Source organism: Pinus tabuliformis, chromosome X (genome assembly GCF_031772625.1).
Source record: "Pinus tabuliformis cultivar Carrire ecotype Pingquan chromosome X, CPIR1, whole genome shotgun sequence".
NCBI classification, from domain to species: Eukaryota; Viridiplantae; Streptophyta; class Pinopsida; order Pinales; family Pinaceae; genus Pinus; species Pinus tabuliformis.
This window is the reverse complement of record NC_142308.1, coordinates 137,890,554-137,910,416: the sequence shown is the minus strand read 5'-3', so window position 1 is coordinate 137,910,416 and position 19,863 is coordinate 137,890,554. Positions and strand designations below refer to the sequence as shown.

Below are 19,863 nucleotides of genomic sequence, written 5' to 3'. Positions count from 1 at the left end.
TAGTTAATCTGAGGAAAATTGAGCCCAAATAAATAGAAAGTCCAGACCAAAGATATCTACAGCTCCATGAAAACCCTAGTTAATCTCAAACCTTGGGCAAGAGGAAATGCTCAGGAGTCCAAGCATCACATCACCCCCAGTAAAGCCAGCCATCTACCAGAAACATTCCTAGTCAGAAACTAAAAGACTTGATCATAAAGCACAAAAGAAAATCAAAACTCTTTTTTTCTTCTGCTGGCTTCCAAACCATATATCCAAACCCATCGGGCCATCACAATACACCACTTAGTGTAGGGACCATTTTTTCAACACAACTAAAATAGAATTGGTATCTTAAGATTATTTGAATTGTTTCGTTGCATACTGTTGAAAACTTTAGTACACTTCCAGAAACTGTATCTTTAATCCGGTTTCAGCTAATGAAGTGCACTCTTAAAAGACAATATGGGCATGGTCCACAGACAATTCCATATTTCATGTCATTATTAAATTAAAGCCAAGAGAAGGCCCCTATTTTCGCATGCTGAAACAATTTAAGCAATCTCACATCCAGGCAGGCCCAGATAACTGCTTAATTCATCAACTTTTCGTCCAAATTGTAAATGTGCAGGAGGGAAATATTTCCAAATATCACCAACTAAAATTAAGTATATAAAAACATTGCTGCACTGTATCTTCGCAGTATAAACGAAGTCCAGTTTCACCTAATGAAGCACACTATTCATAGACAATGAGGGCATGGTGAATGGACGACTTCAGATGTCATGCCATTGTTGAATTGCCAAGACAACACTCCTATTTTTGCATGCTGAAATGATTTAAGCAATCAGCCAGCCATGTCTTGAAAACTACCTAGTTAATAATTAAGTTTTAGTCCAAATTGCAAATGCTTAGAGGGAAATACTTCCACATTTCACCAACTGAAAAACAGTATACAGTAAACTTCCACTTATTGTTTGGGATCTTCCCCTCCTTGCAGATTCTATTGCAATCTCTGTCTATATGCTTTAAATTGGAAAAAATGTGTTTCAGAGGAAAAGATGAGGAGGAATTCCCTCAAGTAGATTCTGGAATGCACTCACAACTAAAGAAACAAGAAAGCAAAAATAGACTGTGATAAGCATCAATGCAATTGATAATAATTTCAGGTCACATGCAAGATTCCACAAGCAAAATGGTGCTTCTTGCAGCATCGGAACCTTGCTCTGAACAAATCTGGCCGGCAAATAATGTGCGAAGGGTTCTCCCCAACAGCAGAACTCAACTATAGTTTCTGTAAGACATTTTGAGCATTTTCTATTGGCTTCAAGATGATTACACTGCCAAAAGGGTACAATTCATAGGCCACCCAAATGCTCATATGCTCTTTCTGCTGCAGAATAAATTTCCTAGCCCTTCAAAAACTGAAGCTTCAAACTGAGGAGCATGTACCAGTCATTACCTAGAAGAAAGCCCATACAGGGTGTCAAACATAAATAATAACAAATATGAAATCTAAGATAAGAATATTTCAATACTCAATGAAGAGGAAGTGATGCAAAACTTGCTAATAAAAACCTTACCTTATTGAGGCAGTAGGTGCATCAATTCTAGTAATACGACTCTCTTGTGTCTGAGGACGGTTGACAAATTCCTGCTTAACATATCCTATAAACCTGATAAAAAGGGAATAAATTTCTGAGTTTGCTTCATAAAGTACACTAAAAATAGATAAAAGGAGAATTAATAAATCAAATAAAAGAACAAAATAAATAAATAAACAAAATAATTTTTTCGAGCCAAATTACAGGAAGATGACATACCTTCCCTGTCTATTTGGAAAAGACATTCCAATTCTCCCATTACTTGCCCCTGTACTTTTATAACCATTTGTAATTGCCTTGTCAAAATTCACTGTAGATCCAGTACTTGAATTTATAGCCAATCCATCCAGCTTAGAGTTTATAGCTAATCCATCTGCTTGTTGACCGTCTCCTTTGGAACTGGAGGAATTCTCTATACCTGCATGAGCTACATCAACATTCTGGTCACTGCTTCCATTAACTACTGAACCTTGACATTGCTTCAATGTCCCCCCATGTAATTGTGGGTATTGAGTGCCAGAAGTTGGAACCAACTGCGCCATAGTAGAGGCATCTATAGAAGTGCTTTTCACATCTTTTGGATTGATAAGTATGCCTTTCCTTAACCGATGCACCTGAGAATGGGCTACAGGAGTGACTGCTACAGTTGGTAGCCGTCCTGTTCCTATAGGGGAAGCTGCAGCTGCAGCTGCCGCTGCAACTTTTGCAACAGCAGTAGTTGCAGATATTGTAGCATGGGCTCCTTCCCGCAGATGAATTAAGTCCCCGTCAATTACGAACAACTAAAACAAAGACAGAGTTTAGGCATTACATTTCTATAGAAAGAATGAAATGAACTTTACTGGGAAATAAATAACCAGAAGGAATAACTGAATGGACATCACTCACTTCAGGATGAGAAGCTACAAATTCATCAATCCGGCCATATTGTTTCTTATAATCATGCCAATGATTTGGAGCAAGCATTTTCCCCAATCTATTTGGCAACTGCAAACAGAAAAATTAATTAGAATAGCAAGTAAATTTCTATTACAATGTGAAGCTGATTACATATGAAATCAGAAGAAGATAAGACTGCTTAAATTGAGTTTAATAAATGCCGAAACTAATAGATATTTAATACAAGAAATTCAAGTACAAACAATATTACAGAATATCCTCATGTGGTGCACAGGTACATTTGCCACACACAGATTGATCAATCATCTGGTATTCAACCAATAAACTAAATAGCATTTGCTATAATATGTTCCATTTAACAATGAGAAATCAACTATGCATTAGGGATGACAATTCAACTTACAGTTGAACTAATTCTGATACGTGCACTGGCTTCTGCAGGAATAACACGAACAAAGCATGCCAACAATGATCTTTCATCGAAAAGGGCCGGGTCCGAAGCCTTGTTATATCCATCCAATGCAGCTGATTTATGTGGCAATTGTAATGCAGGGCTTTGTAGATCAGTCGTTTCAGAGATATTTTTGCAATCAGGTACACATGGCTGAAAGTGACTCGAACCTCCAAATGACTGACTTGGAGATACGGAAACCGATGTATGAGACACTGTGCCTATTTGCTCTGTATTAATGGATTTATTTTGTTGATTTGTTAGATTCTGTGATTCATATTCTCTGTCCTGGACTCCTATCTGTCCTTTTGGTTGCTGGATCATGGTCTGATGCTGAGAGAAAGAAGGCAACTGCTGCTGATCCAATCTTCTACTCTGCTCAGATGGTTGAAAGTGCAGATGAATTGGCATTGCCTAGTCCAGAGTAATTTTGAAAGTTAATATTTGTTTCAACATGATATTAGAAGTTGAAACAAGTTAGTCACAAATTCTCAATGGCATCATTTACCTGTGATTCCTGCTGACAAGTTTGATCACTTTGTTGTAGTCCTGAGGCCTCCTGTGGCTGGGGAGCATGCTCATTATATTCTTCCTGAAGAAGAGAAGACAATTTTTGTTCTTCCTCTTCTTCCTTCAATTTTTGTGCCTGTGATGATTGCTTCTATTATTCAACTATGATTACAGAAAACTGCATGAAGTAAACTTCAAATAGATTATGAAGTGGTCTCAAACTAGCCATGCAGTAAATAGACAAGGGAATAACCTCTTGTTCCTTTTGTACATCCACTATATCACCCCCCGTTTGGTTTTGCTGAGAATGTGTATGAAAATCTTGATGCTTAGTATGCAGCACTTGTGATTTTGAATTCACTTGGTAGTTAGGATGTGACTGCTGTCTCAGTGGAAATCGCTGGGTTTGTGAAGGCTGATGTTGATGCAAATATTGGTGATTGTTTTGGATTGGCTAAAAGAAACACAGCAAACTGCTAAGAACAATTTTTGCATTCAAACTATCAAGCTAGCCTCATGAATGATATATATTGCTAAGCTTAAATTACCCACAAGATAGCAATACAATACCTGTTGATGTTGTTGAGGGGTCATAAGCTGTTGCGGAGGAACAATAGCAGATATAGACTGGAATTGTCCAAAAGCAGGTTGAGCAACCTGGACACCAGATGGTTGTAAATTTTGTGGAATACCTTGTTGATGCATGCTAAACTGATGCATCATTCCCATCGGATCAGAAGGAAGAATAGCACCCATGCCAAAAACTGGAGATGGAGCAACAGGTAGTCCAGCAGCATGCTCCGCCTATGTCAAAATGTCATAACAGGGTGATCAGATGCCACAACATACAAGTTACAACCCTATAACCTATTTTAGACTGGTGATCGAAATCATTTGAATTTATTTAGCAATCAGTAAGCATTAAATTTCAAATACCCAATGAGTATGCCAAGTAATCAAATAATCTGAAACCATTCACCCTCAGAACAAGCAGTATAGTTTAAAAGCAAAATGTGCCAATGTAAGCTTCTTAGGATGATTTACAAGTTGAACTAATATTTATACAATGGAATGTGTGGATATATATACAAACACGTACATTAATATAGGACTAAGACAGACTGCACCTATCCTAAAGTAGATTGGATCACATCAATCCCAATCTTACATTCTCATAATGGAATAACACTAAATCTACAACTAATGACAAGAAAAGCAACAATCAAAATGATATGATGGATTTCTAGAACGACTCAAGTTATTTTCAGGTTTTATGTTATTCAGAAAAACAAATCAAGCAAATACGGATCTTGGCTATTGAAGATCTTAAAAGCAGATATAAAGAAATCAACGTTTATACAAGCACACTCCTTTATTGCCCAAAGCAGCAGCATCTTTACCTTCAATCTTAGATCATTTAGTGTATTTTGTTGTTTTGCTGATTCAATTTGAATGCATGTAAACTAAAAATTATCTGCAATTTATTTACCAATCTTCTTTCACCACATTTTCACCTAAACACTGCATATAGCTTGCAGGATGATCCAGGTGGCTCATCGAACACCGGTGACTGTGAAAAGGCTCAAAAATGGAAGTGCTCGGATCATGATCAACTCAGGTTCAAGTTGAAGATCTCGTCATCGTGATCCAGTGGTGAGAACAGTTCGTCAAACCGAGTCCGTATGTGAAAGTTAGGACTCAGGAGCAGTCAAAGTTCAAGGTTGACTTGGGTGTCTGGGCAGGCTTAAAGAGGCAGCAATTTGAACAAAATCCAGCCACCAGATTCCGGCCAACCTGGGCCAGATTCCGAGCGAATTTGTAGCCTGTTTAATTTGTCTCCTTCGGCCTATTTTCTGATTTTTCAAAAATAGCCATGTCATTGTTATAAAAACAAAAAAAATATAATTTTTGGGGTGGTGAGCCACCAACCCCACCACCCCCCAAATATCCAAAGTATAACAAAAAATTAATTTTATGGGCCGACGGGCCATGACCCCCGCCAGCCCTCCCTCAACCGCCGTAACCAAAGTTTTAATTAGGGGTGGGCGGACATGACCCCGCCACCCCCGGAGCCCACACACACAATGGCCCTTCAAAAAACAGTGGGGGGGGGGCGCGGGTTGTCAACCCCGTCGCCCCTCCACCTCATTCACATCCACACGGTGCCAGCAGAATATGGGCGAGCAGGCCACAGGGGCCGGCAGACCCGCCTCCCAAACATACATATTAAACTGTATACGGTATTAAAATGGGAGGGGCGGGGTTTGACCACCCGACCCCTCCTCAACTAATTCCGATAAAAAACAATGCACCAAACCATATTCTTATTTAATCCACCCACAAAACTCATATAAAAACCCCTCATTTTCACATTGCGCCCACGGAGGTACATGCACGATTTTCGAGACTGAGTTTGCATTTGCAGGTGGAACCATGAGCGGGAACAGAGGCAGGTGGAACCATGCTTGAGCCCAACTTTGAGAGGGGCCAAATTTTCCCAATGTCCAAATTGGACAAACTTTATGTCGATTTTATACCTCTCGACAACACGAACCTGATGGCAGTGTCAGATTCTGCAACAAAGGCCTTGATTTTTCGTCCACTTCTTATATTCTATTGCAGGTGTCAATACTCAATGTGCGAGCAGACGTTTTGATGGTGATCAATGCTACAAGATTTGATGGTACAACAGGCCAGTAGCAGAGCAACCCATTATGCACGCATCCATGGTGCTGAGGTATATATAGTGTTGTTGCATCATACTTCTTTTTATGGCTTATGAGATGTGTTACAATTCTCGCTCGATGGGATGCGGAATCATCATTATAAGTTTGCACTGTGTTGATTTGATCCTTGCGCTTTATGTTTTGATGCGGGATCTTGTTCGCTGATGTTGCCGAGAGATGTACATTTATGGCTTTGTTATGTTATCACGAGATCTCTATGTAGCTTGTACAAGAGATTCTCTGAGTCATTAGATAGGAACATGTATTGGTTTCCAACCACTCCTAAGTGAGGGCAGTTCCTGTTATGGAACATGTATTCGGGTTACCAGCCACTCCTGCGTGAGGGCATTTCCTTTACGACCGTGATAACATACATGTACATCTTCATCCTCTTTACCAACACCTTAATGCAACAGCCTAAACCATCTTGACACCGAGGCCCGAAGACATAGTCCCTCAATTATCTGTTTAAAGACCTTATTTGTTGCTCAAAATACAACAATAGATCAGTTCATATGGCTACATCCTTCTTCAAGGACAGCGAGAAATTGACAAGGGCTTCAAATTACGCTACTTGGAAACTTGGATGGAGAAGATGTTCTAGAGTATGTCCAAGGAGGTGTACCCCAGCCTCTTGAGAATGCCCTTGCTGCTGCTAAAGCAATATACAAGAAAGGTGAGATCAAAGCCCGCAAAATTATCATTGGTTCTTTGAAAGACCATCTTCTTACATGTATCTCCAAACTGAAGATATCTAAGGAAATGTATGACAAGATTGTTGGATGTTTGAAGTCCAAAATCTGAATCATGTTCTTGACCTGAAGAAACAACTCAAAGATATCAAATTGAATACGTGAGAATTTATTCAGTCTTATTTTATAAGGGTTACTGAACTCAAGGACCAAATTTTGTCTATTGGCGAGCCCCTGTCTTATAGGGAGTTGGTACACACAGCCCTTGATGGACTTCCTACAGCTTGGAAAGTATTCATTACTATTATCAGCAATAACAATGTTCTGCCAAATTTTGATGAATTGATTGGAAGATGCAAGCAATAAGAATCAAGGATGATTTCAAGGGGCAAAATTTAGAGACATGAAGAAGGAGAACCATTTGCCTTCGTTGCACAAGCAAAGAAGAAGAAAGGAAAGGGAAAATCTTCTAAGCCAAAGTTCAAACCCACGTTTTTCAAGAAGAGCATGAGGAATGTTGAATATTTTAACTGTCACAAGCATGGGCACTATCCTCGAGATTGTCCAAAAAGAATATCCTCTTATAATCAAAGGAAGAGCAACAACTACAATAATCAATCTCCTGATCGAATAAAAAATAAAAAATAAAAAACAAAAAATAAAATAAAATAAAAAAGGAATTATGAAGGAAGAAGCAATGCGCGTAGTGATAGTGATCAAGAGCCCCGTCCTCAAAATAGATACAAAAATACAAGGTATGAAAATAATGTTGTTGCTTCTCAATCTAAGTACTTTATGATTTCAGCGTTGTCTAGCGCTTCTCCAGATTCTTTAGATAGTTGGTTAGTGGATAGTGGTGCCTCTAGGCACTTCTCTGTTATAAAGAAGTCCTCTCTAATTTGGTTGAAAGGGAGACTGGTTTAAACATTATCCTTGGAAATAACACTACATACCTTGTAAAAGGGTTTGGTTCAGTTTCTTTTCATTTCGACCTTGGAGAAACTATTCATCTTCAAGATGTGTTATATGTACCTGGTCTAAAGAAAAATCTTATATCTATATCTGCTCTAGAACATGAGGAACGAAGGTGGCTTTTATAAAAGGAAAGGTGTTAACCTGGCCAGAGAAAACAAACATGAAAAATGCTTTTACTCTTGGATCGAGAGTCGAAGGGCTTTACAAGGTCAATGGAAGACCTATTAAAGCTATGGCTTAAGAATGCAATTTCAATCAGATCAAGTTATGGTGCCATAGAATTGTTCATCTTCATTATAAGGCACTACCCAAAGTAAAGAAGATGGTTTATGGAATGCCAAAAATTCAATCAAAACATGATGGTGTTTGCCCAGGTTGTGAAAGTGGAAAGAAAACAAGAGGGCCTTTTCCCTCTAGCAGTACCAAATATCTTGAAATTATGCAGCTAATTCATTCAGATTTGTGTGGACCTATGTCAGTGACATCCATAGGTGGATATTTGTATTATATCACCTCTATGGATCATTTCTCTAGAAAAGCGTGGATATACTTTCTAAAGCACAAAAATGAAGCCTTTGATATGTTTAAAACTTTCAAAGCATTGATTGAAAGCCAAACTAGAAAGAAAATTGAAGTCTTCAGATCAGATTATGAAAGTTCATTGAATTTTGCAAAGAAGTCGGTATCAAAAAGGAGACCATTGTACCATATAATCATGAACAGAATGGTGTGGTAGAAAGAAAGAATAGAACTATCATGGAGGTTGCTCGTGCCATGCTACATGATCAGAATGTGCCAAAGTTCCTATGGGGAGAAGCTACCAACATTGTTGTATATGTATGATGTACAGAACTTTACTCCTCATCAAGCATTATATGACAAGACTCTTGAAGAAATATTCACAGGCAACAAACCCGATGTCAGTCATTTAAGAATCTTTGGTTGTCCTGTTTATTTTCATGTACCAAAAGAAAAGAGGAACAAGATTGAGGCTTAAAGTAAGAAAGGTATCTTTGTGGGATATTGTTAAGATTCTAAAGCATTTAGAATTTATATACCAGGTTAAAGAACAATAGCCTTCAGCAGAGATGTAACATTTGATGAAGATGCAGCTCTTGAAAAAGTAAGAATTAGTCCTCCTTCTATCTCTTCTAAAGAAACAAATGATGATGTGGATCCCTCTACCCATGAACTTGATCATGAGGACCTAAATGAACCTATGTAGCCTACGGATCCATTAGATCCTCCTCCATATAGGAAAAGGCTTCTATGGCTTCGTGATACTCTACAAGATGCTGAAAAAACATAATGCTCCCAGGGGCACCTTTAGAGAAAGCAAGAAGCCCGTTCGATATCAAAACTATGTTGTTGCTACGAGTTCATCATACAGAGTGAACCTCAATCATTTGAAGAAGCAGAAAAGCACCAAGTATGGAAGGATGCCATGACAGAAGAATATGAATCCATTATGCAAAATGATGTATGGGAAGTTGTTCCTAGACCTCAAGGCAAATCAGTTGTGACTTCAAAGTGGTTCAAAATAAAACATGGCATGGATGGCAGTATTGAAAAATATAAAGCAAGGTTTGTGGCTCAAGGATTCTCTCAAAAAGAGAGAATTGATTATGAAGACATCTTTGCTCTTGTTGCTTGATATAACACCATTCGCTCTATTATTGCTTTAGCTGCTAGTAAAGGGTGGACTCTCTATCAGATGGATATCAAGACAGATTTTCTCCATGGTGCTCTCCAGGAGGAAGTATATGTTGAAGAACCTCAAGTCTTTGAGGTAAATGACAGAAGAACCCATGTATGCAGACTAAAGAAAGCACTCTATGGCTTAAAGCAAGCCCCCGAGGCTTGCTATTCTCGCGTTGACAGCTACTTAGTAAAGTTGGGATTCACGAGGAGCAGTGTTGATCCAAACCTCTACTTCAAAGTCGTACAAGGTATGCCTTTGATTTGGGTATTATAAGGTGGCAATCTTATTTTGACAAGGAATGAACTTCTGATGATTCAGTGTAAGACGGAGTTTGCCTCTGAATTTGAAAATAAAGACCTTGAGGATGATGCACTTCATTTAGGCATGGAGGTCTAGCAAAGACCTAGCGAAATTATTCTCCCAAGGGAAGTATGTTGTAAAGCTATTGGAAAGGTTTGGAATGGTAGAGTGCAAATCCATGAGCACTCCCATGGAGATGAACTTCAAGAAACTCTATGGTGATGTTGTAAACACCTTGTGTCAATTCATGACCAAGCCTTTACATAATCACTAGGTCACTGCTAAGCATGTGCTTAGATATTTGCATGGGACAACAATGAATTTCGGTCTTCGATATACTATTGGCATCATAAAATTGCACGGTTATACTAATGTTGATTGGGCAGGCAACATTGTGGACATAAAAAGCACTTCAAGATGTTGTTTCAGTTTGGGATCTGCCATGATCTCACAGATGAGCAGGAAACAAAAATCAGTTGCTCTCAGTTCCGCAGAATCCGAGTATATTGTTGCTAGCTTAGCTAGTTGTGAAGCTATTTGGTTAAGAAAACTCTTTGGAAAGCTATGAGCAAGTCCTGGATACTACAGTGATATTCTATTGTAATATAAGTGGGATCTGATTGTCTGAGAATCTCGTATTTCATGATAGGTCCAAGAACATTGAAATCAAATATCATTTCATTTGAGACATGGTACAGAGAGGAGCAGTGAGACTCCACCATATTCAAACTGATGTGCAGATTGTTGATACACTTACCAAAACACTGTCGAAGAAGAAATTTCTAGTCTTCAAAGATATGCTTGGAATAAGGGATGTACCTCTTCCAAGTTCGGGACCCGGCTGATCAAGAAAATTGAGATGTGTGCTCTTCCCCCCTGGTTTAGCTCCCAGGGATGAGGACTTGAGCTAGTGAGCTCCTGGGGATGAGAGACCTCCAATCAGAAGTATGCCCCAGTCATGCATCTTGTTTCCCACCCATTTGGCCAATGGGTGTTGGCTACTTGGGATCGGATGGTGATCCTTACCAATCATGGTAAGTTGTATCTCACGCAAGTTCGAAGATGTTGGTGTTCTTGAACAACATGGATTCTTAGCCTTTGAGCTGAGCTATTATGGATTCTAAGACTTTGAGCTGAGCTATAGTGGATTCTTAGCCTTTGAGCTGAGCTATTGTGGATGCTTAGCCTTGTGGATTCTTAGCCGCTGTGTTGAGCTATTATGGTTTCCTAGTCTTATTGACTGAGTTGTATTCATTCTGGGTGGTGGCATGTGTCTCCCCAATGGTATTTGTTCCAGATTGTAGCATGTGACTCCCTGATGTCGGAAGGAAGCATTTGGCTCCCCGACGATTATTTGGACCAGCTTGAAGCTTGAGACTCTCTAGTGAAGGTCTCTTAGCCTTTACTTCACTGAGCTTGGATTCAGGGTGGTAGGAGTAACTCCCCTGCCATGAGTATTCTTCTTTAGATTCGAGAATGTTCAGCATGACTCATGATGATTTGACAGGTACAATATTTTTGGCTTTATTCATGGAAACCCCTCACTAGTTGAGAGCGATTGTTTAATTTTTGAGCAACTAGGGAGAAATTTCCCTAGAAATCACTTATGTGGTTAACCCCTTTCGCCCTTGAAGCGAATTATTTCTCAAGAGCAAATTATTTTTCATAAGAGCAAAATTTTTTTTAAATATTTTATAAAGTAACTAGACATGTGCAAAATAAAATGTTGAGTTTAGGTATGTTCTATGCTTAGAGCAATTTAGTTGAATTTTCACAGTTAATATCTTTTCCAGATTAGCAATCACATCAGCATTAAAGTAAATTGCAAATAGAACATAAACATAGATCGCAAAAGACAAGCCAAGACAAGAGGACACAAGATGTGGCGCTAGCCTGGGACAAACCCCAATGTGGGGAAACCCTTGATCAATTCTTCTTATATGTTCTTCAATAGTTTAGCAGAGAGAGAGAGATAATACATTTACAACAGAAGTCAACACTTTGACTTATCTAAATAAGAGCATAGATCATCTCTAAGAAGATGATACATGAGATAGTTGAACTCAATTGAAGACATGTTGCTTCAACTGATTCTCCAAGGTGACTCCTTCACCTATCATTGAGCTGCATCTCATCATCATGTTGCACCTCACCATGTTGCACCCATCATCACTATGCTGGACCTCATGACCATGCTACACACATCATACTGTTGCACCTTATGCTGCCATTGTTGTCCCATGTGCCATTATTGCACCATGTTACCACAGTTGTTCCATGTGCCATTGTTGTCCCATTTGCTTGCTCCACCAAGCATCATAGCCTTGCTGTCCCATTTGTATTGTTGTTGTCCCATCACAGCTTGTTATCCCAATTGTGCCATCATTGCACTATGCCATTGCTGCTAGCACTGTTGTCCCACTATTGTTGTTATTCCATGTTTGCCATATTGTTGTCCATGGGCAGAGTTAAGGTCATTGGTTAGGGCATCCTCCTGTAACCTACAGCAGCCCAATGATCATGCCAAAACCCACCTTAAATTATGCGGCCTTCCTTTCTTTGCAAGGTAAGTGACCTCATTGTTTGAGGAGGCAGCTACAGATCCATGTAGAGGGTTGTTTGACCCCAAAAACGACACTCACAGGCCTGCGGCTTCAGATCCCTTACTTGACCTATCACAGGGAGGATTCTCCTTGGTTTTCTAGCCCAAAACAGCCTTCTATGAGGGCGACCTTCACACAGACCTTGTTGCCTCTTCAAACAGTCTTCAAGGAGCAAATCTGAGCTCCTTTCCTTTGCGGCTAGCAGGAAGGAAACTTTGCTATGCCATCAGTCACAAAGGTGACCTTATCGTCCCCTCTCCTTTGCTGAAGTAGTCTCGGTATTGCGGCCTTCTAGCCCCACTCCTTGGCCCTCCTAACAGTAGCTCTGTCACCCTAAAAATGACCCTAAAACAGTCCTTCTTTAACACATTGTTCCTGCATCCATATGTTGCCGCTAGGGCATGTCATAACCCTCCTTTACTGCGTCTAGGGCTGGTTATAACCCTCCTTGACTGCATCCTCTAGGTTACTAGGGTTGTGCTAGGACTGCGTCTAGGACTTGTTTAGGACAGCGTTAGGGCAACTTTAGGACTGCGGCTAGGGCTTGTTAAGGTCTCCTCCATAGCTGCAATAAACTTCTTCCATGAGCTCCTTTAGGTCAACGTAGATCCCTTCCATAGCTTTGTTGGCCTATCTTCTTTGTTACGGCTAGGGCGGCCTCCTTTCCTCCAACGTCTAAGGCTTCCACTCCTAGATTTCTCTTCCACTAAAACCCAAAGCGAGTGGAGAGTAATCAAGAGAGAAGTGTGTGTGAAATGACTCTCAAGTCATCTCCTTTTACACTAAAACGTTGAGCACGTGTGGGGGTTATTTGGTTGCTGGCCGACCTTGACGAATTGCCTTATAAAACAAAGAAATTCATAACTCTATGAATACTTATCAGAATCAGATGATCTTTAGATCAATCCTACAACTCTCTATGAGAGAGATCCAAGAAAAATATCAGTTGTCATAGATAAGATGACCCACATAGAGTTCGGCCCTAGTTGCCAATTTTAACACTCCCTCTCAACTAGGGAGAACTCCATCCGTTGATCCATCTACCGGACTGTACTATCGCTGCCATCAGTGCCCTGCACTGCTCTGCTTTGCTAGGCTGAACCATGAAGAAGAAGAATTGATCGAGAATGTCTCATACCATTCTCTATTGACCCGAAGTCAGTTCCATATGAGGAGAGTGTCATAACACTCTTACTGATCCTAAATCAGTTCCAACAGAGTGAGTCATATCACTCTTACTAACTCGAATTCAGTTTCATTGATCCCAAATCAATATCACAAGAGAGTGTCTCAAACCAATCATACTGATCCCATATCACTTTCATTGATCCCAGATGAAAGGAGGTCATCCTAGCATAGGGAGTACAGTAGATACAACGATGTGTCCATCGATAGTACTACTATGGTCCCTAACCCCATTTCCCTGCTCATTAGCCAGATGAGAAGTACTTCCCATGAGTCCCAGACTGCATGGGTAGGATGCCTCGACAAGAGAACCACTCATCTTGTCCATAAGTCGCCACAGGGTATCACAGGGGAAGGTTGAACCATTCACCCTGTACACAGCACACCATTAGGGGAGGGTGAGTTGCCCTATGGTCACTTGTTGCTCCAAGAAGTACCCCAAGCCCCCGGGAGCCCCCAGAGCTCAATGCATGCATCATGCAGGACCCTCATAAGAGGGTCTCTCAACAACTCCAAGCCATTCGAGAAAGTAAAAAATATGACCTTTCCCCGAGGCTTTGACAGAATGTCTGCGACCTGTACATCAGTCTCAATGCGATGGAGCCTCCTCGCTCATCGATGTACCATATCCCAGATAAGGTAGTATCTGATGTCTATATGCTGGAGCAATCATAGAATACGGGATTCCTCAACAATCGAATCCCCCCCTAGTTGACACAAAAGATCACGGTGGTATCCATCATGTGTATAAACAGCTCACTGAAGAGCTTCCACAACCAAGCAACTTCACACGAGATCATACTCGTAGCTATGTATTCAGTCTCAGCGGTGCTCAAAGCAACTGTCTTCTGCTTCCTGCTCATCCAAGATATCGAGCAGAACCCAAAGAGAATCAGCACTCAGAAGTGCTCTTGAGATCCTCCACACTGCCTGCCCAGTCAGCATTCGAATAATCATGCAGCTTCATATTTCCGACAGTGTATCTCAATCCATGAGAGATTGTGCCCCGAAGATATCTGAGAAGATTCTTGGCACCAATCTAGTGAGGCTCAACCAAAATATGAGCCCAACATGCTAACTGCAAAACATATATCTGGACAAAAGTTCACCAAGAACATCAATGCAAATGAGTTTATGAAACTCAGAGGCATTTCCCAAATCTGGTCCAGCATCACTACCACATAACTTCTTAAAGTTAAGCTCCATCGAGGTAGTCACGGGCTTGCAGTTCACCATTCCAAATCTGAAATCCAACTCCCTCTTACTTTTGCAAATGAGAGGGTTTGCACTTGTCAGAAAGAGCTCGTCCTCATAAGGTGCCAATATGAGAGGTCTATCATCCACAATCTTCAAGCAATGGTTTGGATCGACTTCACTCCTAGTGAATCTCAGCTTCATCAGACAGTTATCAATCCTCTCATATTAAGCCTGGGGTGTTAACTTCAAGCCATAGAGGGCTTTCTTCCACCTGCATACATGAGATTCCCGATCATGAATCTCAAACCCCTTGGGTTGTTCCAAACCTATGGAGCTGCTACATGAGGGGAATGGTCCCCTTGTAATTTTCCTTCGGTACATCTCAGACATGTACCTTCATGCTCTTTTTGAATTCAGACATCCCTGTTACCATCTGACTCACATCGAGTAGGGCCCCATAAAGTAGACCTCTAGTGCTATAGATGAGATGTGTCAACTGACATGGTCCTCAATGGACTTCCTGCAACTTGATACAAATTGCCAATCCTTAACCCATGAGAAAAAGCATCTTTGAAAATTTCATTTTCAAACACGTACCTTTCCATCAATGAATGCCACCTTGAAACCTTTGACTTCCATTGCAGAAATGGACACCAGGTTCTTCTTGCAATCAAGTACATAAAGAGATTCTCGTAAATGAATCGAGTTAGTCTCATTCAATTGAGGGGTAATATTCCCTACACCCTTTCCGCGATATGTGGCATCATCTCCAAGTATAATCCCACAATTGTTTCCATCTCTACCAAATTAGAGAGAGCACTACAATCAATAAGCCAGATTCCCAAAGAGTCTGAAGGAGAGGGCCAATACAAGATAACGCTTCTTATTTTATAAGAAACAACATTTGATTCTTCATACCTAGGGTTCCTTGCTTTCTTGAAGAGTCAGTCGTTTCCTTGATGACCTGCATTACCTGTCATTCCTCTGATCATTGAAGATGTCCCTGGAATGATCGCTATCATCATCAACTGATGTGTCCCTACCATTCGGACACTCCTTTGCATAATGGCTGAACTTATTACAAACAAGGCATTTGCCTTTCCTTCCACCCTTAGATCTGGACTTCCCATTGAAGTGATATTTAGGTAGGCCATCACAAGCTTCTGCTACGCCATTCTGATAATATTCTCTTACTTCGATTTCACTGTTGGTGAATTTGAAGAGGGTTGAGGAATCCATTGATCCTTTTGTCCTTTCCCAACTGTCTTTGGTGATTGCTCTTCCACTCTTGCTTGGGCTTTGTCTTCACCTCAGCTCTAATACCATGTTAAGTTTAGGTATGTTCTAGGCTTAAATCAATTTATTTGAATTTTCACAGTTAGCTCAATATCTTTTCTAGATTAGCAATCACATCAGCATTAAAGTAAATTGAAAATAGAACATAAACATAGATCATAGAAGACAAACCAAGACAAGAGGACACAAGATGTGGCATTAGCCAAGGACAAACCCCAATGTGGGGAAACCCTTGATCAACTCTTCTTATATGTTCTTCAATAGTTCAACAGATAAAGAGATAGTACATTTACAACAAAAGTCAACACTTTGACTTATCTAAATAAGAGCATAGATCATCTCTAAGATGATACATGAGATAGTTGAACTCAGTTGAAAACATGCTGCTTCAACTGATTCTCCAAGGTGACTCCTTCACCTATCATTGAGTTGCATCTCGTCATCATGTTGCACCTCACCGTGCTGCACCATGTTGCACCCATCATCACTATGCTAGACCTCGTGACCATGCTACACACATCATACTGCTGCACCTTACGCTGCCACTATTGTCCCATGTGCCATTGTTGCACCATGCTACCACAGTTGTTCCATGTGCCATTGTTGCACCATGCTAGCCACTGTTGTCCCATTTGCTTGCTCCACCAAGCATCATAGCCTTGTTGTCCCATTTGTATTGTTGTTGTCCCATCACAACTTGTTATCCCATTTGTGCCATCATTGCACTATGCCATTGCTGCTAGCATTGTTGTTGCTATTCCATGTTTGCCATACTGTTGTTCATGGGCAGAGTTTTGGTCACTGGTTAGGGCATCCTCCTGTAACCTACAACAACCTAATGATCATGCCAAAACCCACCTTAAATTATGCAGCCTTCCTTTCTTTGCAAGGTAAGTGACCTCGTTGTTTGAGAAGGCACCTACAGCTCCATGTATAGGGTTGTTTGACCCCCAAACCAACACTCACAGGCCTGCGACTTAAGATCCCTTACTCAACCTATCACAAGGAGGATTCTCCTAGGTTTTCTAGCCCAAAACAGCCTTCTATGAGGGCGGCCTTCACACAGACCTTGTTGCCTCTTCAAACAGTCCTCAAGGAGCAAATCCGAGCTCCTTTCCTTTGCGACCAGCAGGAAGGTAACTTCGCTATGCCATCAGTCACAAAGGTGACCTTATCGTCCCCTCTCCTTTGCTGAAGTAGTCTCAGTATTGCGGCTTTCTAGCCCAGCTCCTCAATGCTCCTAACAGTAGCTCTGTCACCCTAAAAATGACCCTGAAATAATCCTTTAACACGATGTTCATGTTTCCATATGTTGCGGCTAGGGCATGTCATAACCCTTCTTGACTACATCCTCTAGGTTACTAGGGTTGTGCTAGGACTGCGTCTAGGGCTTGTTTAGGACAGCATTAGGGCTGCTTTAGAACTGTGGCTAGGGCTTGTTAAGGCCTCCTCCATAACTGCGTTAAACTTCTTCCATGAGCTCTCCTTTAGGTCAACATAGATCCCTTCCATAGCTTTGTGGGCTTGTCTTCTTTGTTGCGGCTAGGGCAGCCTCCTTTCCTCCAACATCCAGGGCTTCCACTCCTAGATTTCTCTTCCACTAAAACCCAAGGCAAGTGGAGAGTAATCAAGAGAGAAGTGTGTGTGAAATGACTCTCAAGTCATCTCCTTTTATACTAAAACGTTGAGCACATGTGAGGGTTATTTGGTTGTTGGTCGACCTTGGCGAATTGTCTTATAACACAAATAAATTCATAACTCCATGAATACTTATTGGATTCAGATGATCTTTAGATCAATCGTACACCTCTCGATGAGAGGGATCCAAGAAAAACATCAGTTGTCATAGATAAGGTGACCCACATGGAGTTTGGCCCTAGTTGCCAATTTTAACATAAAATCACTTAAGTGATTCAACTAGACACATGCAAAATAAAATCCCTCAAGTTATCTAATTCGAATGGATTACTCTAGGAACTTCCAAAACACGAAATTTGAGGAAGCAATTTTTCCTCAAAGATTTCTATATATTGAAAAGAAGCATTCATCTGCAACCTAAGTCACCTGACACGGGGATTCAGGATTCATGGTGTTGGATTCGGACACATTGACCCCCCGGAACAGGACACGTAGGATTCGTTATATATTATTTTATTAAAATATATATATATATATATATTAAAATTTAGATATTTCTTACACAAATTTTAATTAATGATACAAATTTATTGATTTCAAATATAGATCTTCATCTATAGCTATTAGCATGCATAGTACATACAAAATTCAAATACATGTCAATCTATTATCTATTTCTTATGCTTGGCCCTCTTGCCACCACGAGAAATGTCTAATTTTTTAGTCTTGTTGGAAAATCAGGATCTTTGTCATTAATATCACCCTCTAAGCATTAATATCTAGAGATATCTTTGTCATTACCTCTGTATCTGTATAGGGATCTTTGTCATTAATATCACCCTTTAAGCATTAACATAAGATAGAACAAGCATAACATGTCAAGTCAAGATTTTGTTTGAGTGATGCGTACATTTTTAGGAGGGTCATGATACAAGAGTTTGACAACCAATGTCACTAACATCAAGGTACATAGAGGGATTGGTGCTCTTGATTATACAAGTTCCATACCCTAATACATGACAAAATTCAATGGAAACATTGTAATCCCCCAATCCTAAAATCCTGAAAAACTGATAAGTCTACTGGATTTTGAATGAAATCTAAAATTCTACTTTCTCCATATGAAATCCAATGAGGCCGGAACCACTCTCAAACATCCTGAGTCATTTCATGGTAATGTTAAAAATTTAAGTAGAAGGATGAAAATGAAGATCAAGGAAAATGTCACTTTTACTTGAAGAATTTAACATTACCATGAATAGCATATCAATATTAGGGTCTAGATCATTAAGCTGCCAAAACGCTTGCCAAATGAAAATATGTGTGGCTATAATGACCAAATGCGGCCTTTTCATACCCGCGCAGGTCACTTTTGCCACCTAACGAGTCCTGGAAAACAAGACACGTTGCCAAAATCGTGACACGCAATCGGATTCGACGTGTCAAAATAGGACACGACGTGTCATGGTTTTTGGACACAAATCTCGAGAGAATCGTGTCGGACACGATGGATTCGGGATTCGTGGGGCCTATAGGACGAATCCGGTTTCATAGTCTGCAACACATCGAGTTCTCTCTCTCTCTCGCTTTAGTGATCTACCTCTTGCATCGATGATCAAGCCCTCGCATTAGTAATTTATCTCTCTTATTATCACTAGCAGATTTATTGCATATTTGCAAATCTCTTATCATAATTGGCAAATCTCTTATTATATCTCTTATTATCAATAGCCGATCTCTTATTATCAGTAGCAGATCTATTGCAAATTTGCAGATCTCTTATTATCAGTAGCAGATCTACTGCAAATTTGCAGATCCCTTATCATCATTGGTAAATCTATTGTCTGGGATATCTATCGTTTGGCAGATCTATTGACAGATCTCCGAACTCTCATTCAGCTCTCGCACCAGTGGTTTCTGCTTTTGTTATTTGTTGTTGTTAATGCTCTTGCTCCAGGGAAGTATTATTGCAGTCGGTATTGCTCTCACACTAGAACTATTTAGATCTTGTATTGATCTCGCTCCAGAGATATTCTACTCTTGATATTGCTTTTGCACCAGAGTTTGATTGCTGGTATATTGCCCTCGCTTCAGTAGGCATTCTG

The 19,863-nt window shown here is 40.3% G+C and overlaps 1 protein-coding gene across 3 annotated transcripts in view; it reads right to left on the bottom strand.

Moving 5' to 3' along the window:
* Positions 1-890: 890 nt before the first annotated feature.
* The window catches only part of LOC149138846 (RNA polymerase II degradation factor), an 85,368-nt gene continuing 66,395 nt past the window's right edge, over positions 891-19,863 (bottom strand). For 2 of the 3 annotated variants that reach the window (XM_089448527.1, XM_089448528.1), the window contains exons 8-15: positions 4,015-4,248; positions 3,698-3,898; positions 3,443-3,580; positions 2,887-3,348; positions 2,472-2,570; positions 1,803-2,365; positions 1,563-1,655; positions 891-1,441 (exon numbers count right to left, since the gene is read on the bottom strand). In XM_089448527.1, the coding sequence (XP_089304653.1) occupies positions 1,438-1,441; positions 1,563-1,655; positions 1,803-2,365; positions 2,472-2,570; positions 2,887-3,348; positions 3,443-3,580; positions 3,698-3,898; positions 4,015-4,248 (1,794 nt within the window). In that variant the 3' untranslated portion in view covers positions 891-1,437. The remainder of the gene's footprint in view (positions 1,442-1,562; positions 1,656-1,802; positions 2,366-2,471; positions 2,571-2,886; positions 3,349-3,442; positions 3,581-3,697; positions 3,899-4,014; positions 4,249-19,863) is intronic. The other variant, XM_089448529.1, reaches the window with a different exon arrangement.